General features: G+C 41.7%; 2 protein-coding genes across 6 annotated transcripts in view; both read right to left on the bottom strand.

The window, feature by feature from the left end:
• Positions 1–12,291, bottom strand: part of LOC129327374 (A-kinase anchor protein 8-like) — a 30,068-nt gene extending 17,777 nt beyond the window's left edge. The window contains exons 1-3 of one of the 2 annotated variants that reach the window (XR_008596812.1): positions 12,206–12,283; positions 9,199–9,237; positions 1,363–1,395 (exon numbers count right to left, since the gene is read on the bottom strand). Coding sequence is in view for 1 of the 2 variants with exons in the window: in XM_054975956.1 (XP_054831931.1) it covers positions 1,363–1,395; positions 9,199–9,237; positions 12,206–12,221 (88 nt within the window). In the remaining variant the exon portion in view is untranslated. Of the gene's footprint in view, positions 1–1,362; positions 1,396–9,198; positions 9,238–12,205 lie in introns of both variants that reach the window. The other variant, XM_054975956.1, reaches the window with a different exon arrangement.
• A 5,820-nt stretch (positions 12,292–18,111) lies between these two features.
• LOC129327524 (A-kinase anchor protein 8-like) overlaps positions 18,112–26,544 on the bottom strand; it is a 32,854-nt gene continuing 24,421 nt past the window's right edge. For 2 of the 4 annotated variants that reach the window (XM_054976266.1, XM_054976268.1), the window contains exons 8-13: positions 25,168–25,276; positions 24,505–24,649; positions 23,968–24,073; positions 22,872–23,002; positions 19,890–19,985; positions 18,112–19,280 (exon numbers count right to left, since the gene is read on the bottom strand). In XM_054976266.1, coding sequence (XP_054832241.1) covers positions 18,930–19,280; positions 19,890–19,985; positions 22,872–23,002; positions 23,968–24,073; positions 24,505–24,649; positions 25,168–25,276 — 938 coding nt within the window. In that variant the 3' untranslated portion in view covers positions 18,112–18,929. The remainder of the gene's footprint in view (positions 19,281–19,889; positions 19,986–22,871; positions 23,003–23,967; positions 24,074–24,504; positions 24,650–25,167; positions 25,277–26,544) is intronic. The other 2 variants (XM_054976267.1, XM_054976269.1) reach the window with 1 other exon arrangement.

Here is a 26,544-nt window from a genome sequence, read left to right as displayed (position 1 = left end):
CCATTCCACCCAAACCAAACTGAAGCAAGGGACACTGTTGCAAACAATGGCAGTCAGCTTTTTTCCTCCCTTAGGAACCAATGGAGAGGCTGAGGACACTTTGTTCAGGGGCTCATAGAATTGATCCCCGGGGTACAATTTTTCAGAAACCTGGGGGGTCATTAGAGGACAGTCAGGAATAGGTCCCCTGAAAATTAGGTGGAGTTTGCATGAAAAATGCCACCCCCATCCCCTCCAGATAGCCCCCGATATTTTTCCCCATAGGGAATAATGGAGAGTTGGTAGGGGCACCTTCTTTGGGTTCAATCTTCTTGAAACTTGGGGGATATTTAGAAGGCAGTAAGGAGTAGGTTGCCTCCAAATATGGTGAAGTTTGGTGGAAAAATGACCCCTCCAGCCTGTTATGTTTGACTGTACCCATTCATCCACGCCAATATTTCTTTTGTCAAGTATATGCTCAATTGCCATAACTCTGTATGCTTAATTGCCTGGTATAATTCAATTTCCTGTTGCCAGCGTTCTAGTGGGTTCTCACACGTTCCCAGGTGGCTGTTGTCTGTTTACAACTTCAAACCTTTCTTCCAGACTATGATGTGTCTTCTCTCTTTGTAACATGATAGCACAAATATGCACAATGTTCTCACACAGAAAGAACAACAATGAATTGTTTGGAAATTAGGAGGGGGAAGGAAAGTCGGATAGAAAAGGGATGTGTGTTTCCTATGCTGCCATTCTGGTCAAATTTCTACTAGCACTACTTAGCTACTTACTCCTAAGTAGACCTTTGGATCTGAGTATGGAAAGAACTAATTTCTGAATAAAAGTCATTTAACCAAGGACCTGCGTCTTGCTATAATGAACCAGGGATTTGTCTGCTGTATTCTGTCATCCAGAGCCTGACACAGCCCACCGGATACCTCTCAGAGTGATTTTCCCATAGAAAACAATGGCTGAATTTTTTGGAAATACCCGAACCGTATTAGATAATCAATTCAGCATTTGGGGGATTCCAATGTTTTTCTCAGATTCAGTAAAAATAATTCAGATTTACCGCAAATTTTTGTGGGTGCACACCCCTAATTATTATATCATCAATACTGGCTCAAGGAGCATGACTCCATAAAAGCAAACTTACCTGACCCTGAACACCTTATAAGGTGGGCATGATACAAAGAATGAACTACCTCATCTATATCATTTAGTTATAATGGATACTATATGAAATACTTACTAACACCTCCAAAGTGCCCCCACTGATTCTTCCCATTAGTCCCAAAAGATCTGGCAAAATATTCAACAGAATATTTTTTTAAGTGAAAAGCAAATCCACAGAAACAGCAAGCATTCTTCAAAATGACATACCTTGCCAACTTGCTGGATTTGTAGCATATGCACCTTGATGGGATAAAAGGACAAAGGTTGATTACTACATTAAATGCATCAATCAAGGCAATATTATTGAATTGCACCAGAAGAAATTATCATTCATCCTAAGTTATATCATTTACACTCTCATACTCAAAAACCTTCTTTAAACAAATAACAATTTGCATGTATAATTTAAATTCTCCCATAACAACACAATAAAACATGTACAATATGTTAAGTGCTTGAAGTACAATTGCCAAAAAATACATAATGCTGAATGGCATACTGGTCACTTGTTGTGAAGGTTCCTTTGATCTGGAACTTGAGAGCATTATTTTGATAGCAGGGGGAATTTCTCATTATCCTTTTGAGTTAGGAATAAAATTGCAATCCCTCATCTCCTTCTCCTTTTACGCCCGCTCCAACTCAGTTCTGCAACTTCCAGCACCCCGAGAGAACTTACTATTATACACAATGCAACACTGATAACATAGCACTAACAGGTGATCAACTTCAGATGAGAAGCCACTGAAGAAGGCAGTATACTAAAACACAGTAACGGACAAAGTCTAATGGGAAGTTAGGTATTAGCTCTCCAAAGGGGTCATTTCGTAGAAAAGAGCTGGAGGAACTCATTAACATAATTCATTAGCATATGCCATACCCCTTGACATCACCAGAAGTGTGTCATTGGCATAGCTGATTTGTGTATGCCACACCCCCTGACATCACCTATCCTGGCTGTTTTGGACTCAATCTTGGCCATTCATGGCTGAAATTGGGCCCAAAATGGCAAAAAAGGGGCTGAAAATGGCCAAGAGGGGCCCAAAATGGTCAGGATTGGACTGCTGCTGAGTGGGAGAGTGATCCACCACCCGTCTCCGATCTGGGCCATTTTGGCCCCAATCCAGGCTGAAATGGGCCCAAAATGGCTGAGTCAGATGGGCGGGGCTACCTGACATGTGACCACTTTGGGGAACTGCCGGAACTGTGCTCCTGCATGTTCCCCCTCGAAATGAGCCCTGGCTCTCCATGTCAAGGGAAAAAAACAACAAACCCAGAATATCTCCAGACAAGGAATTTTCACATTGACTAATGTTCAATTCTCATCTGGAACTGACAGCATAATTTTGATAGTTGGGATGTCCAACAGCTACACAGGAAATCTGGGGTGGGACTTATAAGAAAACAGCCATATATCACAATGCAGTCTGTAGAATCCTCAACTCCAAAACTGTCACTTGCGGCTATGGTATCCAGCTTACAGTGCCTTATGAATATAGACACAGAGGCCCATGTTTCCACTCTACAAATGTCTTCCACTGGGGCTTTTGTGTAAAAGGTAACGGATGTTGCTGCACTATGTAGTGAGTGTACCATGATGCCCATGGGTGGAGGTAGACCTTTTGCTTCATAGGCTACCACTATACACGATGCAGCAATCTGCTAAGTGATGTTATGGACACTCTCTTACCAAGGTGAAATTTGTGGAATGCTATAAATAGAGTCTGAATTTCTTAATAGAGAAAGTCCTCCTGATACATATTCTCAGGACCCTCCTTAAGTTCAAAGTATAACATTTCTATTCCTGTGTGAGAAGGACTGGGACAAAAGGGTAAGTCTCCCGACTCCTATGAAAGGACTCCTTTAGAATGCAAGTTGGGTGTGTATATAAGAACATAGATGCAGAGGAGTTAGCCGTGTTAGTCTGTGGTAGCAAAATCAAAAAGAGTCCAGTAGCACCTTTAAGACTAACCAATTTTATTGTAGCATAAGCTTTCGAGAATCAAGTTCTCTTCGTCAGATGCCTGATACAGAGACTGGTCAAATACAGAAGAGGAGGAGAAAGAAGAGGCAATTAGGGGGAGGAAGGGGGAGGGAGCAATCAAAACATTCCTTTGCTAGTATATGTAAACATCTCCTTTTAGTGTGTGTATCAGTTGGCTTCAAAGGAGTTTGCCCTGTTAGTTTGTAGAAGCCAAACAGCTAGACCATCCAATTCCAATGCAGTATGGGCCTTCGATAACCACAGCTCTCCCTGCCAGATGCATCTGACAAAGAGATCTGTGGTTCCCGAAAGCCCACACCAGGTGCCACTGAGCTCCCCCAGACCCCACCTCTGTAAAGGAAATCTGTTACCTGTGGTAATGTGATAACCATTCATAGTCCCTATTCAGTCCCAGCTTGACAGAGTCAAATTTGCATATGAATTCCAGTTCAGCAGCCTCCTATTGGATTTTGTTTTTGAAAGGTTTCTGTTGAACGACAGTGACCTTTAAGTCTTTGATGGAATGTCCTGGTAGATTGAAGTGTTCTCCCACTGGTTTCTGGACATTTCCATTTCTAATGTCAGTTTTGTGTCCATTTATTCTTTTGCGTAGAGGTTGGCTGGTTTGTCCAATGTACAGAGCAGAAGGACATTGTTGGCACACGAGGGCATATATCAGATTGGAGGATGAGCAGCTGTAAGAGCCAGAGACAGTGTAGTTGATGCCATTGGGTCCTGTAATTGTATTCCCTGGGTAGATATAAGGGCAGAGCTGGCATCTGGGTCTGTTGCAGGGCCTGGTACCTGTGCTGGTGACTCTGCTGGCCGATTCATGGTTGTGAGTGAGAAGTCGTTTAAGGTTGAGGGGGCTGTTTGTAGGCAAGGAAAGGTCTTCCACCCAGGGCTTCTGAGAGGTATCATTTTCCAGGATGGGTTGTAGCTCACTGATGATACATTGGATGGGTTTGAGCTGGGAGCTATAGGTGACAACCAGTGGTGTTCTGTTGTTAGTTCCTTTAGGTTTGTCCTGGAGTAGACTGTTTCTGGGTACTAGTCTGGCCCTGTTGATTTGTTTCTTCACTTCATGCCCATACTGCATTGGAATTGGATGGTCTAGCTGTTTGGCTTCTACAAACTAACAGGGCAAACTCCTTTGAAGCCAACTGATACACACACTAAAAGGAGATGTTTACATATACTAGCAAAGGAATGTTTTGATTGCTCCCTCCCCCTTCCTCCCCCTAATTGCCTCTTCTCTCTCCTCCTCTTCTGTATTTGACCAGTCTCTATATCAGGCATCTGACGAAGAGAACTTGATTCTCGAAAGCTTATGCTACAATAAAATTGGTTAGTCTTAAAGGTGCTACTGGACTCTTTTTGATTATATAAGAACATGTTGTCTTTGTGGAATACACGCAAGTCTTGATGAATGGAGAGTGAGTTTGAGTTCCAAGACCCTTCTGGCTAAGGTAATGGCTACCAGGAATAAGACATTAAAGACCCAAAACGGAGAGTATTCTGCTCAATCTCCACACATGAATTAGAGCCCCCCTCCAAGGTCCACTTGATATGTGGGACTCTTGAGATGGGAGATGTTTCCCCAACAGTAGGAACCAAGGACACCGAAGAGACAGTCTCACTAGAGTTGAGAACCAGGGACATCTTGGCCAATAGAGCATGACACAGATCACCACAGCCACCTCTTGAATGATTTTTTCAAGAATTTGAGGGATCATTGGTAATAGGGGAAGGCACACAGAAGACCTTTCAGCCACGCAGAGGTGATGGCATCTACTTGCTCCCTGTCAATGAAAAAATGGAGGTCTACATGTTCTCCTGTGAGGCAAAGAGATTGACTAGTGATAGCCCAGCTGGTTGCAGATATGTCTGAATACCCGAGGGCGTAGGTGTCATCCACCTGGCAATACCTGCCGTCTGCTAAGCCAATTCACTTTCATGTTGTCCACCCCTCAATATGGTACACCTGCAGGCTAAGGATCTATTCTTCTGCCTAGGAAGACGCCCTTTTGTGTTTCCACATCCAGGATGCTGGCTCTTGTTCCTCCTTACCTGTATGGGTTCTTTGGTTGTTGTGTTTTCAGTGAGAATCCTCACATTCCTGTGCAGCAGTTGGTCCTAGAAATGAAGGCGTGCTAGTCTAATAATTCTAAGCCCTAGAAGATTTATGCTGAGTGTGGATTACTTCTGTGACTATGATCCTTGTATCTAGCCCTAGCTGCAGTGGTCTCCCCAACCAGACAGGCTTGCATCTGTGATGATGGTGAATTCAATGTTTGGCTGGAAGCTTCTATCCCTTGACAAGTTTAGTGGTTTCATCCACCATATTGATCAGAAGTTGTGGGTCTATCAGGATTCAAAGGCAATGTCTGGGGGCTATGGCCTTTGAAAATACAAGTGATTTCCACTGTAGTGATCTAGAGAGAGAGTTTGCCCATGACACTGTTTATATGGTATCTATCATTTGGCCCTAAAGTCGGGCCCATGTCATTAGGTCTATTGACTATGCCTCACAAACAAGGTGTGCCACTTGAGTCAATTTCTGTAACCTGTCTAATGGGAGGAACACTGTCTCCTGAACAGTGTCTATCACAACTCTCAGTAGAAGCAGGGACCATAAGACAGTTAAGTGGCTTTTGAACCCAGGCAGCCATAGAAAGGACAGAACTTAAGTGATGTGTTGGGGGACTTTTTGAAGCGATGAGGATTTGATGAGTAGGTCATCCAGATATGGTTAAATGCTAATCCCTTCACAGTGGAGGCTGGCTACCAACAATGCCCTAAGTTTTGTGAACACTCTTGGGGTTGACAATAGGCCAAATGCTGGTTTTGATTGTAAACCTTAGAAAGCGATGAAGGCTTGGAAAGACTGACACATGCAGGCATGCTTCTGTGAGATCTGTTGAGGCCAGATTGTCCCTGGGTTGCAGTGCTTCTGCTATAGCCTTTAGGTTTTCCATCTGGCACTTCCTATACTGAATGAAATGATTTATAAATGTTAAGTCCAGAATAGCCCTCCAGCCCTTAATCTTTCTGGGGACCATAGAAAAGACTGAATATATGCTATTCCCCATTTGTGACAGAGGAGCAGCTTCTATAGTTTCTGTGACTAGCAGGTATTGTAGTGCCTGAAGTGTTTCTACCCTGTTGACTGAACATTTTGACAGGGGGGAGAAAATCATCCTATTAGGTGAAATGCAAAGGCTCTCCATAAAGTATCCCTAGGGTTATTGTGTTTGGAACCTGTAAATTCCATGAGGCCTCTGTCCCCGCTTGTGCAAAGACTTGTAGATACTCTCCTACTGGAATCCCACTGCTGTCATCGGGTCTGTTTGTTGCTGGACTTATTGCCCTTAAAGTCAGTTGCTAAATTGGTTGTGTCCAATGTTGCCTGTGCCCTGTCTAACATTTCCCTGGTTTCTGTACCAGGAAGACTTGTTTTGGTTTGATCTGAAACGGGGTAGCATTTGATGAGACTGAAAGGAGAAAGAAGAGTTCCTGAAGCTCTTGTCCTCCTTTTTAGATGAGTAGAGCATTGCTTTCTTTTTGTCCTTGGTCTCTTACAATGACATCTTCCAATTCTTCCCACCAAAATTTACCACCAGCCTAAAGGGCTATTGCTAGGGTAGTTTTGGTGGTTTGGGCACGCTCCCCACTATGTTCGACCAGGCTTGAGATCACTGCTCTAGAGAAGGGGTCAAAACTTGTGTCAGCCATAAACTCTGTGGCTCTTTCCAACTTCAAGAGGAAGTCAGCCACCTTTCTACTCTCAGTGGGTGAGCCCGTGATTAGAGTCCTAGTCCAGGCCAGTGATATTCAAGCTATCAGGGAGATGTAGCTGTTGCTTTCAACACAAGTCCAGTAGCCTCATGGCTTCACTTGAGAGCCGTTTCAGTCTTTTTTCTGGAGACTCCTTCAGTGAGCCTTTGCCACTGTGATGAAGAAGTACTCCTAAAATAGTAGCTGCAATTGTAGCTTTAAGTAGCGGGGTGTGAAATATGTTATCGTTTTTCTTTGAGAAGTTATAGAGGCCCTTGAGTCTACCTGTCCTGAATCTAGGAGGAAGGAGTTTTCCACTGTTCTTTGATATTTTCCTAAAAGAACTTGGGAAAAGTAAACATGCAAGGCATGTATTTAAAACTTAAAAAAAAAATTCCTTACATCCTAAGGATCCTTGATCCACTCTCTCTTTGAGGGCTTTTCCATTTTGCATGTTGAGTTCTAGAACCTTCGTTGCATTGAGAAGGTGGGGGGATTATTTGGGGCAAATAGGCAGAAAAAGTACTGAGTAAGAGTGGCTACCAAGGGAGAAGAAGCTGGTGGATTTCAACTTGTTCCTGCCTCAAAGGATTATGGCTGAGTCCCTCAGACTATTGAAATGATGCCCTCAGTTTCAGATGAGAAGTAGATATTTCATAAATATAAACAAGTCAATTTATTACAAAGCATAACACAATACAGTCATTATTGAGATTTTAAAAAGCATCATAGGTCTTAAATATTCTAATTGCCACCACAGTCTAATATAGTCGTATTCACAATATGTCAAATTCTAGCCATTAACATAGAAAATTGGGGCATTTTTAGGGTTGCATTAAAGGCGGGATTACAATTTTTTCACTTTTATTTACAATATGAAAGTTGCCACAGGGTTCTGTTTTCTCATCCATCCTCTTCACTGTCTCTATGAGGCTGCTAAATGAGAGTATCTGGAGCTTCAGGGCTGAGTATCATCAATATGTTGATGACACTCAGCTCTGCATTTCATTATCCGGAACCAAGCCTCCCAATGCATTCACCTTGGCTCTGAACCCGTGTTTTTAGGCTGTGGTCACATGGCTAAGGTAGAAAACACTGAAGATGAATCCAGGTAAGACAGAAGAGGTACTGGTCAGGAAGGCTTATGTTTTAAAGAGACTGGATCCACTTGTCTTGCAAGCAATGGAGCTGGCATTTGCAGAGCTTGTTAAGAGCCTGGGGGTGCTCATGGGCCCAGCCTTGCTGTTTGTTAATCAGGTTGCTGAACTGGCTAAAAGCGCCTTCTATCAGCTGCATCCGTTTGCCAACTCCTAGCCCTTAGACTCGGCTGATCTGGCCACACTGATCCATGCTTCTGTAACCTTACATTTGGGGTACTGTAATGCTCTCTGTGTTGGTGCCCTTCAACAGAATAAAGAAACTGCAGCTGGTTCAACTTTCAGCAACATGATTATCATCAGGGGCTGGCTGAAGGGGACCATCTTAGAACAGCTACACTGGCTGCTAGTTAGTTTCCAAGACCAATTCAAAGGGCTGGTTACAACCTTTAAAGCCTTTCACAGCCTAGAACCCACATATCAAATGGACTGTCACCTCCCTCGTGTCTCCATGTGCCAACTACAGTCTACAGGCTGTTATGTACTGGCTGCCCTCTGTTTAAGATGACCCATTTGGCATCAACCACAGCCATTCCTTTTCCATTGTAGCTCCCTGTCTGTAGAACCACCTCTCTGAGAAGGTGAGGGGAGCACCATTGTTAGAAATCTTCAAGGGGTGCCTGGGGGGAGTTAGAAATCTTCAGGGGGTACCAGACCTCTTTTCTGCCTGGGATTTTAATGACTTATAAATTGTAGGCATCCTTGGGGGCAGTATCTGGGGTTCTAACCTATTCATTTTAAACTGTAATGTTTTAACTGTGATGACTTAGCCACCATGAAACCACAAGGGATGAGTTAGCCACCATGAGCCACAAGGGAAGGTGGTAAATATAACTTATAGGATATAAGATGCCAGAAGAGGGAACATTACAGAAACATAACCACCTAGATATTCAAGACTCAGGCTGCATTCAGACAGCAAACTACATTTTGTTTATGATAAATGAGTCTGAAATCCTCATGAGCAATTCTGCATCGTTCCCTTTGCACAAAGAGCCTCAGTGTAATGTACTGTAACATATGAATTTGGACACTTAACAAATTAGGATTTGTTTCTTTCCCCCAAAACAGGATTGGTTTAGAACCCATTTCTTTTCTAAACTTCACTTAAGTGCCATTATCACTTACCTTGAGTACTAGTTGCATCAGTACCCCAAGTACCATAACCTGTAAGGTAAATTAAGTAGCTCATTAGCTTAAGCTAAATCTTCACAATTCACTTTTCTTTAGTCCTCTAGATCTGTTCTATTTCTCCTCTCAAACACATCAAAAGGCAATGGATTTTGATTCAATTTCTGTAACTGTTCAAGTCAGTTCTTGTAACTATTGCTATAACTGTAACTTTGGTCACTGTCGGTAACAGCTGATTTTCCCACATTCTGAATATAATGGGTAGTCCATACATAATAAATTCATCTTTGAATTAACTTTAAGATGCCACAAAATTCTTTGCTATTTAGACATTCTGAAGAGTTTTTGTTCTGCCTTTTCTTCTTCAGTCACACTACCAATTAACTACAAATCTTAATGTTGCACAGAAGCAGAGTTAACAAAAGCATAGCTGAGCTGTGAAAGCCTCAGATTACCCAGGAGCAGAGTTCTCACTGTAGCTGAAAGTAGCAAGACATTCATTCTATGTTGTAAAAGAAGCAGGAAATAAAGAAATGTGAATCAACGTGATTTTGCTTTCCCTCTATTATGTAAAACTTGACTTTGTTCTTGAACATTTTGTTGTGCTTATGTGATTTTATACATATTTACTCGGATCCTGCAAAACACCAGGAGAAAGCACTGACAGTCTGGGACTTCTGTATACTAAAAGTTACACTGATCTGGCAGCTATAGTGACGAGGAGGAAAGGAATGAGACTCCCCTTTTTTACCTCTTGCATGGATGGAGTGCCATTCTTGGAAGAGAAAAAACATACAGCCATCCAACTGGTATAAATATTAGTACGCTATTAGTCCCTTAGCTCTGGGAATAAATTATTCCAGGATGGAAATAGTTCCAAAGGAGAGAGCAGGGAACATTGTGGGAGCCTTGTGCCCACAGATTGCAGGTTCCACTTCCAACCTATCAGATGGTGACTTTGGCAAGATCTCTCTCACACACATTGTTTCTTGCTCTATATAGGAGCTAAATGAACCTGGAGACAGCTGACAGGACTTTTTACACCTGCAACTATCTATGTTAACAAACATAATCTAGTTCTGAGTGTAAAGCAATACTGAAGCACTTATAGAAAAACTATGGGCCAGGAACACTGGAGCAGTAAAGCATCCACAAAAACTTCTGAAGCACCAAGAGTTGTCAGAACACACTAATATTGTATTGCAAGATGTCCTATGCAAAATCAATAGCATGTTTAACATTGCATCAACACAACTGTGCAGTATGGGGGTATGCATGGGCTCATCCCTGCTTCTGCACAGGCCATTAGTGGTATAAACCATATGTACCACTACACCTGCATCTTTCCTAGAAGCTTAGTGATCATTCAGATTTTTCAGCTACATAGCCTTTGGATGCCAGGTCTGCTGCAGTGGATTTTAAAGTTTAAAGGGCTGCAGCATTGGCACAATCCAGTAGGGAGCTCTCTCTCACCTGCCCTGGCATGCCTGTGGATGTGTGTGTGTGTGTGGGGGGGAGCTAGTTCACGTGCATTGGGTCCTTTATTGTGAGTGAAATATCAAAATATCATACTAGGTACTGCTGATTTAATATCAAAATATCATACTACCAGGTACTGCTGATTTAGTATCAGAAATATCGGGCAATGTATCAGGTTGGCAATATCCAATTACATGCCCTTAATTATTGCAGTACCTTCCCTCCTCTTCCCTTTAGTCAGTAGGTTGGCTAAGTCATTCTGCTTTAGCAGAAACATCTGGACTATCTTCAGGGATTGTCCTATATAGAGTGCCTACTGCAGTGATCCTAGAGGTTACAAAGATGCAGGTGATCACTAAACTTCTAGAAAAGGACAGTCACTGATATTAGGTGTAACTGATAAACTGAGACCTGCACACTCCCTCAAGCACTCCCTTCCTCACCACTCCTGATGCCTCTGGAGGAGTAGCTGGTCCACAGTACGTTGGCTCCTTTAAATTTAAAGGGCCATTATTTTAAGTGGTGGTACTTGGAGGTCTTTCATTCAGAAGGTTGCCATAATTAAGAAGCAACTTGATGGCACATACACACAGAAACGTGGCCTTTGGGGAGTGTGGAGGCGGGTCTAATGCCTGTTTAAACAGTGTCCCTTTACACTTTAAACGGCTTTTAAAGAGCCAATGCTCTGAAGACGCAGGTTTAGGAGTGCTTTCATTCCCTCACTTTTCCTGCTGCCTCGGGGGGGCAATGCAGGCTAAAAAATAGTTTTCATTTTATTTGGTAATTTGAGTAAACGGAAGGTTATCCAATTACTCTCAAAGCCTGAGCATACTGGATCTTTGTTAATATAAAAGAGGTGGTGCAAGAGCTACCTCTCAAAATAGTTAGTTTGTTTACATTATTTATAGTCCACCTTTTTCACTGAGACTCAAGGCATGCAGCTTAACAACCTCTTAGTGGGCTCTCAGGTCTCCTGCCTTTAACAGCAAACAGGTGAAACGGTCCCTGATTGACGTCATCTATGGGCCAGAATAAGCTTCACCTACTGCAACCGAAACTGTCAAAACACACAGGAGCCCTGCCAGAAGCCGAAGAAAGACCCTTCCGCTTTAAACAGGAAAGAGTACGCTGAGGAAGGAGGTCGACAAGGCCCCTTCACAACTCAGCTGAAAGGTCGCCCGGTGTAAAACGGAGCCGGAGCGGGAAGACGCCATTTTGTGTCGTCTTTGGAAATATGCCGCAATCCCGCCTTCCTCCGCAGAACAGGAGGATTAAACCCTCTGCCGCGCACACCAAGCCCTCACCAATCACTAGGAGAAAATCCCTGAAAGACAAAACCAATGGCCAATCAACGTTACTGCTGCGGAGCAGAGACGGGGAGGCCGTCAGAGGCCTGCTCAGCGGCCGGGTAAATCCTAGTCGCGATAAAACGAACGGCGCTTCCCGCCGGAATTCTTTAAGAGAGTGCGCGCGCGCGTTCTTTCGCGCTCCCGTTGCCCAGCACGGCTATAAGAGCAACACTCACCGTATCCCTGATCCATGGCTTCCCCCGCGTCAACCTACAGCCACGCAAGACAATTCTAGACCTTAACGGTGCGGTCACCACTGGCTACTAGTGATTGGCTACCGCTGTGGTCTCAACGGATTTTTATTGGTTGCAATCCCCCAAAGCCCTCCCAGCTGAATGCTCACGAATGGCTGTTTCTCCCGCCTGCCAATCTCAAATACACTCACATTGGTCCACCTGCCTTCTTCTCCGAGCTTTGGAGCAGCTCAAAATCCACAATCTTAATGGTTTGCTACAGGAGTTTCCAGTCCCGTTTCTTCTGTGTACACGCTCAAAACGGGCAGAACTGCATGGGGATATCAGACCCCCATAAAGCAGTCTGGGGTCGAGTATCTCTGTCGCTGCGATGCCGTGAAATAAGCATGACTTCCTTAAAGATAAAATAAGAGCAGGACGGACTAAAATTCCAAAAAGGGTTACTGTTAAAGCAAAATAAACAAGTCCAGGGGGCAATTTAAACATTAACCAAATTTATTCCAGTATGAACGATAGCAAGAGCTCGCTTCCTCAGACGCATCAAGTGTACTTCCATAGCAGATGTATTAAAACTTTGAAGCGGCTTGAGGAAGTGAGCTTTGACTCAGGAAATTTACACTGGAATGAATTTGGTTAGTCTTTAAGATGCCCTTGGACTTCAAGACAAAGAAAGTACTTTACACAAGGTTTATTTCTTTATACAATAGTGAACAACAGGACATTCAATAAAAGAGAGACAGTAGGACATGGTAGCAGAAATTTTTAAAAAGCATAAAGCCGAGCGCAGAGATGAAATCTTTCTGAAACAAAGCATAATTTACAATGAACAAGCTGAACTCAGTGCTGAGTTCATGTAAAGGATACAGTGCTGCTCCTTTACCTTAGAGGGCTTTAAAGGGGGATGAGAGAAATCATCATGGAGGAAAGAGCATTAGTTGGGCGTTAGTTATGCTGGCCAAAATAGAACTCTCATGTTCCAGTAACTTTCCGAATACCAGTGCTCCCTAGCAATAACAGAAAGAGGCCTTGACCTGTGGCTATCCTGACAAAGGATGCTGGATGAGATGGGGCTATTCTGTCGATACAGAAAGGGCTCTTTTTTCTGTTATGTTCTTAAACTATAAAAGGATAACATTTTTTTCCGGCAGAGTAGAGATGGAGATTCACTAGAGGCACTTCACCTGTTGAATTTCCACCTGTCAGTCAGGTTTTAAGGCAAAAGAACTTTAAGAACTCAACAGGCGTCGTTTTGTTAGATGAATAAATGGACTCCTTCTTTTATATGTTATGTGTAGATTATTGTGCACGCAATGTAAACTAAATTTCAACCACACACTACTTATTCATGCGTTCCTGTGAGGATTTCTAGGTCAGTATTGCTGAAAATGAGTGCTTGTATACGACCTGTAATCCAAACTATAGTATTCCCTATTACTATGTATGGATGTGAAAGTTGGACAGTGAAGAAAGCTAACAGGAAGAAAATTGATTCATTTGAAATGTGGTGCTGGAGGAGAGTTTTGTGGATACCATAGACAGCCAAAAAGACAAATAAGTGGGTACAAGATCAAATCAAGCCTGAATTCTCCCTAGAAGCTAAAATGACAAAACAGACTATCATACTTTGGTTGCATCATGAGAAGACACGATTCTCTGGAAAAGTCAATAATGCTAGGAAAAGTAGAAGGCTGTAGGAAAAAAGGAAGACCTAAACCGAGATGACTTGACTCAATAAAAGAAGCCACATCCTCCAGTTTGCAGGATCTGAGCAAATCTGTTAAGGATAGGACATTTTGGAAGTCTTTCATTCATAGGGTCGCCATAGGTCGGAGGCGACTTGACGGCACATAATAGGACCTGTAGTTGCAGGATGCGAACTCCTGTTTCTTGATGAACGGATCATGCCACGTTACTAGTTCTCTTTTTAAAAAATCAGGTTTTTCTAGGCTGAGGAAAAGCTGTCATCATAATCCCCACTCCAGCCACTGGAGGAAATGCTTTTGCAAGTTAGGAACCGACCCAATCCCCCCACAAGGGTTTAAAATGGAAACTACTGGCGGGCACACCCCGCCCCCTCCAACTGTATCTAATAGGCGCAAACATCCCTCGCTCTCTCATGAAAGGGGCGGGCGTGTTTCAGGCTCGTTCCCCCACCACCCTCCGCCTGTCTTAAAAGCATGTACGCTCCAGTCCACAGACTGCTGCTGCGGGTGAAATGCCAACGATAGAACAATTTCCGTGCCTTTGTTCAGCGATGCCGCAGAAAACAGCTCCAAAAACTGATCTTTTGGAGCGGAATGACATAGTAAAGGTGCCAGGGGTGAGGGTTCAAATGGGGAGTTTCGCACTCTCTCAAAATCATACAGAGATTCACATACTTTCAAGCTGCGGTAGTTGCAGGGCTGCAGTAGTTTCACTGCTGCAAGACAGAGGTTTGTGTAGGTTCTCTCCCACCTTTTTTAGGAGAGTAGTTGTTGCAGCAAAAACAAATAGCAGTTAAAATGCCAACCGTCAAATGGATCCCGGAGCTCTCCTGGAATTACAACCGATTTCCAGTTCTCCTGAAGAGAATGGCTGCGTTGGAGGGTGGATTTTATGACATTCAGCAAATAGTATTTCCACTCTATTCTCTCCTTTTCCTCAAGACAGTGTATTAATAGCTTTGCACCCCATCATTTTTGGGTTTTAAAAACATTTTTGAAATGTGACTGCAAAGTCTTTGTGTGCATACATCATACACTCAACAGCAAATGCAGTTTTGCTTTGGCACAATTTGTAAAGTGGCTGAGATAAATAACTTGTACATAGGTCTTCCTAAAGCAGCTTGTTGGCCTTTCAAGTTTACAAATCTCTCTGTGTATGTCTTCTACAAATTTTGTGGTACAAGTTCCTTCACCATAATCAACATTTTAGATTTTCAGGAATATCCTTTAGGAAACCAAAATTTCAGTTTTTCATACCAGAAGCTTTCATGTCATGCAAGAAAAGTTTTAAGGCCAGGGGATGGATGAGAGAAGTAGCATACTGCTAGCTGGTAATTTCTAATCAGGAGTAGAAATGTGCTGGGATTTGCAGTATGGAGAAGTTACTACAGTATTTAAGTTACGTTTTTAATCATGTGAAACATTGCCAGGCTGCATTTTTTTACTGGCATATTTTGAACTTCAGAGTTCAGTATACTAGTTTAAAACCAAAAGATAAACCAAAAAATAAAATAGGCAAGTAATAAGCAAGATAGAAAATTCATTTTGAAGATGGAAAAAATAGTGAACTTTTAATATTTTCTTGAATAATAATTAGGCAAATTGTTCTGTCTGGTAAAGAGAGGCTAGAAAACCAGTAAGGATAATAAGGTGTGTGTGCAGGGATATTGCCCATCTTCCCTGCAGTTTACCAAGAAAAGACTACACTCTGAAAGAAGCTCCAAGTCACTGCTTTTAGACTCTACAGAATCTGTACAAAATTACACACACATGGCCAAATCTGTAAATGTAACAAATTGCTCTGACAGTTTTTAGAATCACTGCTGGAAAAAATCACATCTTGAGTTAAATCAGTTTTAAAGACACATACCTCTGACAAAGGATAACAAAACCAAAATAGAAAACATATGTAGCATAACACAGAGATGGCATATAAGCAGGTGGTTACTTTGTCATTTGAAGGAGGCAGAATGTACAGAGATCGTGAACTACATTAATGAAGATAAATTGAGGCTACCAAGATTTCAGAAAATGCCTTTTAAAAACTGCATAGAAATCTTTACATTTAATACTTGCTGTTTCCTTTCGAGACCTACGATGATCTGTCTACCCAATCATTAAACTCCCCATCTACATTGCTTGAATAGACAGGTTCGTCTCACTTGATGTTTACTAATCACAAAGAGTACGATAAATAGATGAGATGAAGAAAGCATGAAGGTTTTGGAGAATCACCAAGTTCAATCTGAAAAGGGTATAAGCCTATTCCTCGATTTATCCCAACATGAACCACTCTGCCTGCAGAACAGAACACCAGCCACCCTCCTTCACTGACTTTTGCTCTTCTGCTTGCTACTGGTTGCAAACGATGGAGGTAGTAGCAGGATCATCTATTGGTTGCAGACGACGGAGGTAGTAGCAGGATCGTCTAGTATCTTGAACCACTGGCATGCCTATCACACCTTTAGCTGTCTCCAATTTCACAACTTTGAAATAAAATATTATAGGAACCACTATTTCAGCCATCCACTGCAGCAATTAATTGTAGAAACCTCACTCTCACCTTAGAGCTGCCAATTCCATTCTTAAGAAGCCTCCGGTAAATTAAAGAGTGTAAAGGAGAATTTTATTCAGTGCAGCCTTTCCCATCAAATTGACAAGAAAAGCTGCATCTGTATGAATTTTTAATTAGTTTTTAAAGGTAGCAAAACTTATAGACGATGGATTTGGAAGTATATTCACATTTCCAAAATACAGACACAATAACGAGCATGGAATGACAGAATATTAAATTAAGATTTATGTACACAAGTTCTATGGTTTTTGAGGTTCTCATCCATAATGGTTCCAAAGGAGCTCTCAGTTGCAGGGCAGAAGTCTGGAAGTAGAAATGTGAGACCAGGCAGGTCCAAACTAACCACACAGCTGGGTAACACCTCTGATACTTTCTCTCCCCTGCTAATGTCCCCCCCACCCCACCCCACCCACCATCAACATCAAGGCAAACACAAGTGTGGGAATCCTTTTCTGCTTTGCAGTGTGTAGTTTCACCCTTATAGTGCAGTATAAGCAGACTCGCTCAGAAATAAATCCACTGAATTCCACGCAGAGCTATTCCAAAGTAAGCCCATCAACAGCAACGGACTTAAACAGCAATTCTAGATAGGATTGTGCTGTCAGTGTAACAAAGACTTTGTGATTAGCGCAGTTTTTTAGGATTGTATTTAAGCCTTATAATGACCACACATGAGCTGGTATACACACTAAGTTATGGAAAATGGGTGCTAAAATGTAACACCTTTCTGCAACCCACACCATTTACTGGTATCAGTACTATGAGCTGCAGAAAGATAGTAAATCCTAGAGGTAATTAGCATATTACTTACATCTTGAAACACAGAGTGTATGCAGCACTTTGACTATGTAAGTACTAGCAATCCATCATCATTGGTTACTGCCATAATAATCAGCTAAGCAATGTTCCCAAGTACATAAAAGTTGTCCTAGAACTCTTCTTTCATACTGCTAATACACTCTCCACCCCCGGTTCCCATTCAGATTTCTAGATAGGGAGCACTGTACTGCAGTTTTTCATTATTCCCAAGATACACACAGTTTATTTTCAGGGACATCTACAAGTTGTTCATGCAAGATATAGCTACTGTTATGAAAACAAATTAGACATTGGGGTTTGCTGTATTTAAACTGTTAAAAACTTCTCATTTGATTTAACACACTTGCCTTTTCCATTTTACTCACAATATTTTCTCACACTGATCATCAGATGCTTAAGGGGTTAACGCAGCAGGAGCGCATATGGCTTCAAAGCCCCCACCCCAGTTCTTCAATGGTATTACTGTTACCTTTCTGTTTAGTCTGATGCAGCTAATTGTCACAAAACAGAATCATAAATCTTTTCCAGTTCCACTGCTTGATGCCCACTACAGGCAGAGTGAATGTTCATAAAGAGAAAGACAGGGTAATCAATGGAGCATGAAGAGGACTAGCTACATGATTTGCTTTGCCAGCAATTTGGGGTGGGGGGAGAAGGGCTGAAGTCGGTAGGTAGTATTGATGCCTTGGTGGAGGTGGGAGTGGTTCTATTAGAAACTATAATACAACAATAAAAGAGAATAGAGGAATGAGCTACTGTTAAGATTCAGAATAAGACAACTGCCAAAGAGCTCCGTTGGTAAGGGAATATTTAATGTTTCTGCAACACTCTTCATCAATAGATTTCGTATAGACCACCATAGCCTTCATTTACAGTATAGCAACCTTTGTTCCCCTGAACAAAGTCAGGTCAAACTTAAAAAGGAGCAATGCCTTTTAAGAGCGTACCAGGCTGCAGAGCTCCCTCCTACACATCCAACACCTTGCTGCTGCTTTCAGAACCCCACATACGTAAGTAGTCCTGGAATAGTGCTTTCTCTCTATCCACTAGAAGTATTCACTCTTAAACAAAAAGCACTGCAGAACTACTGTGCTGACCCCAGGTATTTCTGTTGTATACTAAAAGTAAAAAGGTAGAAGAGAAGAATGCTACAGTTGCATGGAAGTTACTCCAATTGTGCAGAATTTAAAACTCAGAATTCCGCTTCTGACATTTCTAGGCAAAAAAGGTACAGGGAACAAGAACGTTTTCAACTATATACAAAATCTGGGCTGGGGGTTAGAGGATACTTACTTCCCAAGGTTGTAGCATGGAACAAGCAGATTAACACAATTTGGTTTTGAGTATTTACTCAAAGGGGGGGGTATTTTCCTAGTACAAAGCCATCTAGAAATTGTACTGCACAAAACCTAGCTAATACAATGAAGATTTGATTAAAAAAGCTATTTCCAAAACACTTTACAGATAAAGGCTTTTAAGTGCTGTAACTAGGTGAAGATGTAGTCAATGAAAACCAAAAGCCGCGTGCCATGTAGTGTCACAAATACAGTTATGGTTTTTAAAAGTTTTAAATGCAGAGTCTCCAGATGGGTCAACCTTCTTTGGAAGTTCACTCATCAGGTGGTTCCAGCTCCTCTGAAGGTATAATTCCTTTTCTTTCTTCCTCAGATTCCTGCTCCTGCTCAGCAGCAAAGGATTCCTGGGACGTGTTCAAGTTCCAGTCCTCCCCCTGTCCTGGTTCTTTCCCTTCCCCTTCCCCTTCCTCTTCTTCACCCTTATTTTCTGTGCCACTTTCTTCAACTGGGTTTTCTTCATCCAGATTGTCTCCACCTTTGGTTTCCTCATCATCCTTGCTTCCTTCACCTTCAGGCACTCCTTCCTCTATGTTCCCACTAGTTCCTGCCTCACCTTCCTCATGTTCCTCTTTCTCTTCAGGGTCATCTGTGAAAGGATTCTCCCCCTGCAATGCAAGACAGAACCACAGATCAGCTAGCGTTAGGAGACATTAACTCCTCACATCACAGAGGGCAATGCAAGTGGATGGCTGAGAGAACAATGGCTAGAATGATGCCACAGCATATGAAAGTAATTAAGTCCTGAGTGTTGTGGCAAGTGGAGTTAGAATGGGATACAGATAGGGAACTATGAGGTGGGGAGGAGAAGAGAAAAAATGGGGGGTGGGGTGGATAGAGAAATCTGCACTGCAGACAGAAGATAACTTGTACTTTGGGATGCAATGAGAGCTCATGAACTAGAGAGAGTAGGAATTGATAGAGAGGAATTAGAGTGGTACCAAAAAGGAGGCTAACTAATCAGAACAGACCATGCAGTTAGTACATAATAGATAAACCAGCCATAGTTTGAAATTCTGGGTTGATACCAGCAAACAAACCCATTTGTTATTATCTTACTGATGCCACATCTAACAATGGTCTGATTAAACCATGGTTTGTGCCATCTGAATGCTGCCACAGCAGTGCAACCCCCCTGAGTTAGTAATATCATGCAGGGCCCTCAGATGAATTAGAATTATGTACCAAAATGTAGCCTCAAAATGGCACTGCATTACCTTGAGATACCGCTCCAGTTTCTTGCTGATAAGCTTATTGTTAAGAATACTTCTTGCAACTACTAATGATGATTTCTTGGACTGTTCCATCATAGCCTAGAAGCAAAATATGCAGAGACATCACAACCTGTGCCATTCTTACTTGTATATATTAATGAAATGTTATTATCTTTAAGAACTGGCTCATCTCAAGGGGGTAAACATAACAGTTATAGAAGCTTTGAAACCATGGTAAAAATAATGTTTCTCCCCCAAGAAATAAAGGGAATTTCAAGAAAATTGAAATATGTGCTGAGCTAGCTTATCTTCACTTCAATTATCTAACAAAATAAAATAGGATAAATAAAATAGCTCAAAGAAATAAAAATAGCTCCCCTTCAGGTAAATCAGCTCTGATTAGGCACCAATTAAACAATAATAAAAAGTAAACCAACACAAATACCATTAATTAAACTACTAGGAAAGCAAAAGTCAAAGTGAAAGCAAAATAAGAACAAAGTCACCTTCTAACATCCTAAGAAGCCTCTGAATTTTTAAAAAATACATATTTCGTTTCTACTCCCACTCCATCGCTTTCCTCATAGAGATAAGCGGGTGGAAGAGACTGGATCTACATAGTTACACAGCTACATTGAAATGATAAGAGCTACAAAACATAAAGACAAGGAAACTCAGCAGAAAATAGGGAGAAAGAGGAAAAACAAAGGTTTAAAAGTCTCTAGTAGTTAAAACTGGAAGCTACAAGCTTCCTTCACTATCAAACTGGAATCAGAACACAATACTCTGGGTTTCTTTTCAATCATACAAATCTTTCACCTTTTACTAAAGAACTTGTTTATTAAAGAAACTTAACCTAATGCTTTAAGATAAAATGCACTGTGCAGAACCCAGCTCATGTCATTCTACTGTTTGGCATATTTAGGAGAGTTAAAGACAAATGAGGGTTTTCATCAAGTAAAATAGTGAATATACACAATACAAGAGAGAGCAAGAGGCCAAACCCTATGCCACATCAGCACAGCTCATATTAGTTTTTGCCATCTGAGAAGTTGGATTAAAAAAAACAACGGGGTTCAATCCAGCTTGAGGACCACAGATATTCCTGGCTTTATTCCCAGGGTCACAGGTTACAGTGGAACATTAGCCACACAGGTCAAGAGGAAAAAAAGGTCAAAACTGCTCCCTTCTTAACTCTTCCATTAGCAGAACTCCATACATGGAAGAGGTAGGAGGGAACTACTTTTGTATCTTCCTCTCTCTCTCCACTCAGCTGCCTGACCTACAGGGCTACTACTTCATTCAACTCCAGGAATAAACTTCCATGGGGTCAAGGGAAAAGTTGGGAAGATCTGATATTGTCAGCACTTTCTGCTGATGTATCATGAGATCCAACCTAAATTTTCTAAAAAAGAGAAAAAAAACAGCCCCAAGTACTATGCAATCAGAGCAGAACTTGCCACGTGGCTGGATACTGAATTAAAATGTGTAACAAGAACATTCAGTTCTTCAAACGTTCATATACAGTTCTTCAAATTATCATACACATTATAAGGTATCAATTGTGGACAAAGTCAGATTTAAACCATACTTCTGAAAGTGTTTTATGCATCTTCAGTATACAAAGCAATTCTAATTTCAACAGTTATCAATGCCTGCTCTGTGCAGAACAAAAAATCCACAAGGCAGGCTAGGGTAGTTTTCTACAAATTTGGGGCAATCCCCTGGTATATGCAAAACACAATGCAAAAACACTAAAAGGCAGCAGATTTCAGAGGTAACCCTCCATAACCCAGTAACTGCAAGGTTTGTGTGTTCACAGACATCACGGGCAAAAAGGAGTTTGTCTGGCATATTGTTTGGGAAAACCAAGATGCCATGAGAAATTTTGGCAAAATACAGGGAGTAACATGGTAAGAAACTTACAAAAGCAGAGAAAATCCTGTGTAAACTTACTAATAAAAATTAACATATCAATCAAGGTACAAATATAAGATATTTAATCATAATCGACAACAACTTAGGTCCACAGTGGAGCTTAATACACAACAACAACCTTATAAGAACTCAGACCCACAGTTGGAGCAATAATTCATACAAATATCTTTTATCTGTACCTTGATTGATATATTAATTTTATTAGTAAGTTTACACGGGATTTTCTCTGCTTTTATGAGAAATTGTGGCTGCAATAGCCACGTCAAGCAGGAGATGGGAAGGCTTGAGTTGGCTGCAACTTGCCTCCTCCAACAGCCTGCTTCTCTACCCCTCTTACAGTGAGAGAAGCAAGACTGGAGCGGTCAACAAAAATGCAAGAAAGGACAAAGGAAACCCCCTGGCAGGTAGGAAGAGTGGACAGATGAGGAGAGACCAGGCAGATGGGAAAACCAGAAACAGGGTTTTCCCTTAATTTTTAGGTTCAGATGTGTTTGCTGCACATACACTGTAAAGTTCCTAGAAACAGTTGACTGCATGAAGGAAAGAGGCCTATCTATCCATGCAGGGGCACATAACAAATTGCAGCAACTGGCCATGGCTTCCTAAAAAATATCTCCCATGTGTTTCAAGCCATACATCTCCCTTTCACATCTTACAATGTTCAGTACAACAAACAAATCTGCCATGTGAAGTGTGTATTGATCCTGGTTTCCAGTACTTAAAACATTAGCTTAACACTGAATTTAAGTGAACAGATCTTTTTACAAAACCAAAAGGAAAAAAAGATATTGGAGCTGCTGCAGCAAAGGACTGCTGAAAATATGGGGTGCCATTAGTAGCAGTGTTTCTGCTTCATACAAGCTCTTTACATTGTCTTCACACACATTAAATAAAAGCACTAATAAGCACATTATCTCATCAAATTATTTTAGCGCGTATCTGTGTTTGCTTTCAAACTAAGACAGGAAAAGTTCAAACAGGCAGCAAGTGACCACCCCTACACAATGAGCTATCTGCTAGTGCTCAGTTCAGCAAATACATACTTACTCTGCGGTTGTGGTTATGGTCAGGAGACTTCAGATGTTTCTGGATAATTCCATACTGCATTGGGATGAAGAGGTCACATGCAGCACAGTGAGCAGCCTCCACTTTTTTGACGAAGTGCTCCATACCTATATCTGAAGAACGGTCAGGAAATCATACTGCTGTAGAATGTGCACTCTATTATAACCACCAATATTTCCCAAATCTGTCAAGTGATCCATTCTAAAGAGAGTGGAGGTACTCAGTATCTGGGATTCCCTGCATCACCAAAAACTTGGCTACAACTGTATGGATTGAACAGAAAAATAAAAACAGAAAAACAAAAATGGAAAGCTACCAGTGCTTCTTACTGTCTCTTCCTGTAGTTAAAAAGCATGTAGAGTTCTACCCTTGGGGACTGAGAGCAAAGAGCAGTTCTCACACAGACTCAAGAACTACTACTTCCTAAAACAAATTGTATTTCTGATCCACTGTATTTCCTATGACTATATATATGTATCTACGCCCAGCTCCTTCCCCCCACCCACATTAAAATCACACCACTCATTTAGTCATAAAGAGGTGCAACTGTTTCCAAGGTGGTTGTTGTGGGTTTTCCGGGCTGTATTGCCGTGGTCTTGGCATTGTAGTTCCTGACGTTTTGCCAGCAGCTGTGGCTGGCATCTTCAGAGGTGTAGCACCATCTCTCACTGAGAGATCTCTGTCTTTTGGTGCTACACCTCTGAAGATGCCAGCCACAGCTGCTGGCGAAACGTCAGGAACTACAATGCCAAGACCACGGCAATACAGCCCGGAAAACCCACAACAACCATCGTTCTCCGGCCGTGAAAGCCTTCAACAATGTTTCCAAGGTGCCAGAAAAGGTCGTTGGGCATGCATATTAATGGGCAGCACAGACAACGTAAGGCCATCTTGCCTTTCCCATAGAAGACAGTAAAATGTAGATTTCCAGCATCTTTTGCAGCTCTGCAGGCATGCTCTCATGCAAGAAACATGAACAGGTACTCTAAGCAGAAAGTTAATTCAAATAATTCACTGCTGAACTTTTAAGACAGCTTTCACATACTAGACTATACATTAGTTGCAGGGTAATACATACCCTGGGTAAGATCTTGGTCTTTGTAGATCTGTTGTATGACTGCATTAATATCTTCAATTGCTTTACGGCGTTCTTCTGTTTTTTTTGTTTTGTTTGCTACATATTCCTGCATTGTAGAAGAACTTACTATGAACACTCAAGATAACACTGAGGAAATACAAGATACCTTACTGGTCAAATGCCAAGCCTGCAATGAGTACCCCATAATCAAGGCTGTGACCCCTTTCCCATTCCTTTTCATTCCAAGCAATGTATTTTTATGCATAATAACTTATTTACCAGTGTCATTTCTTCCCAAAAGTTAAAAGCAAGACTATTGTGTGGATGGGTAGCATAAAGAAAGATGCAGGCCAGGGCAGGGTCAAACAACTATGAAGACAGGATTGTTGAAGTCTGACACTACCAATATTCATCCCCCAAACTGTTTCCAATTCACACAAAATACTTCCGAACTAAGTGACACAGACATATTGGAAAAGAAAGAGCCTCAGCTGGCTCAGGCAAAACAGAAGACAACTCTGCTCAAAAAAGGCACACCTGGAGGAAGTCAGCTGTCTGCTGGGGCAACTTGGTTCCAACAAATTTAAAGTGTTCCTTGTGAAACTTGCTCTCCAAATGATTGGTCATCTCATCCTCATAGAACGTACGATATTTGCACAACGAGCACACAAACTGAATCCTGCTTAAGGCACACAGAATGAAAAAAGCTTTAATATGAAGGTTTACTACAGGACCTGTTTTTGTAGAACATTTTTTAAAACATCTGCTTTACATATACACAGCTTCACTCAAAATCAACTACAATATATATCTGGCAACAATATAGTCTTGGGCTCACTGTTTACTCATGTAGATCAGCTATTCCACAAACTGTTAATTAATAAGACTATCATACGCCCTTCCTTAGAAATCATCAGTCAAACTACACAAGACTTCTATAAACAATTCTGCGGTGATATTTAGAGTTGTAATGACACTGGTCTAAATACTTCGCACTTAAAATGCCTCTAAAACTCTAGAAACTACAATAAATAAAATTCGATCTTCAATAGCCTGCCAAAGCTTGGAAATGGCATGTTATATAGGAAGGCATGTTAAAATAGTGAACTTTACCTTGTCCTACACAAGAGGATACCACATTATCCTAATCCCATGCTGTAACCACTAGCATACTTCCAGTCTTCTGGAGAAGATGCCTACCTTTCTACCATGCGATCACGGTACCTCTTTTTCTGCCTCTCCTGAGTTTTCTTGCCAGCTTGCAATTTCCGCTTGATTTGACTGATTTCTTCCTGAATAGTCAGTGCTCCTACATGTAATACAAGTCAGTCTTTATTTTCAGTATACTTATTTACAGATCCTACTGAAATAAAAAAGTCCTATATAAACTAGGGTCCAAGTTCCCAATCGTGCTTTTCCGGCCGGACAGGAAAGAACTAACAGACTGTACTAAAGCTTCCTGGAGATTAATCAGAGCTGAAACTGTAACTGTGTCACCTAACAAGCATCTCAGGCTTTAACAAACAGAACGTTTGTAGAGAGGGTTCTTCCTATATAAGTCTGTTTTTCTACAGATGTAGTACCCTTAAAATTATGAGATGAAGAGCAAAACCTCAATTATAGTTTGACTTTGGACTTGATCCCACCATCCAAGATCGTTATACCAATCCTCAGAAATGCTAAACAGTAGTGCTAATTATATGCAGTATGGTTGTTGTGGATTTTCCGGGCTGTATCGCCGTGGTCTTGGCATTGTAGTTCCTGACGTTTCGCCAGCAGCTCTGACTGGCATCTTCAGAGGCGTAGCACCGAAAGACAAAGATCTCTCAGTGTCAAACTGTGAAATCGCTGTCTTTCGGTGCTACACCTCTGAAGATGCCAGTCACAGCTGCTGGCGAAACGTCAGGAACTACAATGCCAAGACCATGGCGATACAGCCCGGAAAATCCACAACAACCATCGTTCTCCAGCCATGAAAGCCTTCAAAAATATATATGCAGTATAAGCTATTGGCCCATGTTCTGCTTCTAAGAACTGGTAACGTAGAATAGTTCCATGAGCTGAAAGTGATGTTACCACACCTGCTAGAGATAAAGATTGCCCCACCGGTACAAAGAACTGATAACTCAAAGTAGCCAGCACTCATTCCATCAAAGAAAGAATAAACTGTCTAATAATAGCTAGAATGGTCATTTCTCTCTCAAGGGGGAGAAGGACACTCTGATATGCTTGGGTTCCTTTTCCAACAATACCTGGAGGCAGGAAACTGATTACACTGATTGTCTCCAGGGGGAGGAGGAGCCCGCCACCATTTTCCTGCCTCTACCTGCAACAGAAATGGATTTAGAGAGTTCCTGAGGTTCTCCTGCTGGGAGCTCTTTGGTTCACCTTTTTCTTTCCCACTTGTGTGCCATAGTGTGCCCTTCCCTTCTTTTTAAAAAGAAACCATTTGCTTGTCCTTCCATCTTTCATCTTCCCTGAGGCTACCTTTTCTTACTTGCTGCTTCAGATGTGGAATGCCCTTGCCTGGACTGGCAGCTGAGACCTCTAACCATGGGGCCTCCTCTAAGGGGGAGC

This window comes from Eublepharis macularius, chromosome 4, assembly GCF_028583425.1.
Source record: "Eublepharis macularius isolate TG4126 chromosome 4, MPM_Emac_v1.0, whole genome shotgun sequence".
Taxonomy (NCBI): Eukaryota; Metazoa; Chordata; class Lepidosauria; order Squamata; family Eublepharidae; genus Eublepharis; species Eublepharis macularius.
This window is presented reverse-complemented; position numbering and strand designations above follow the sequence as displayed.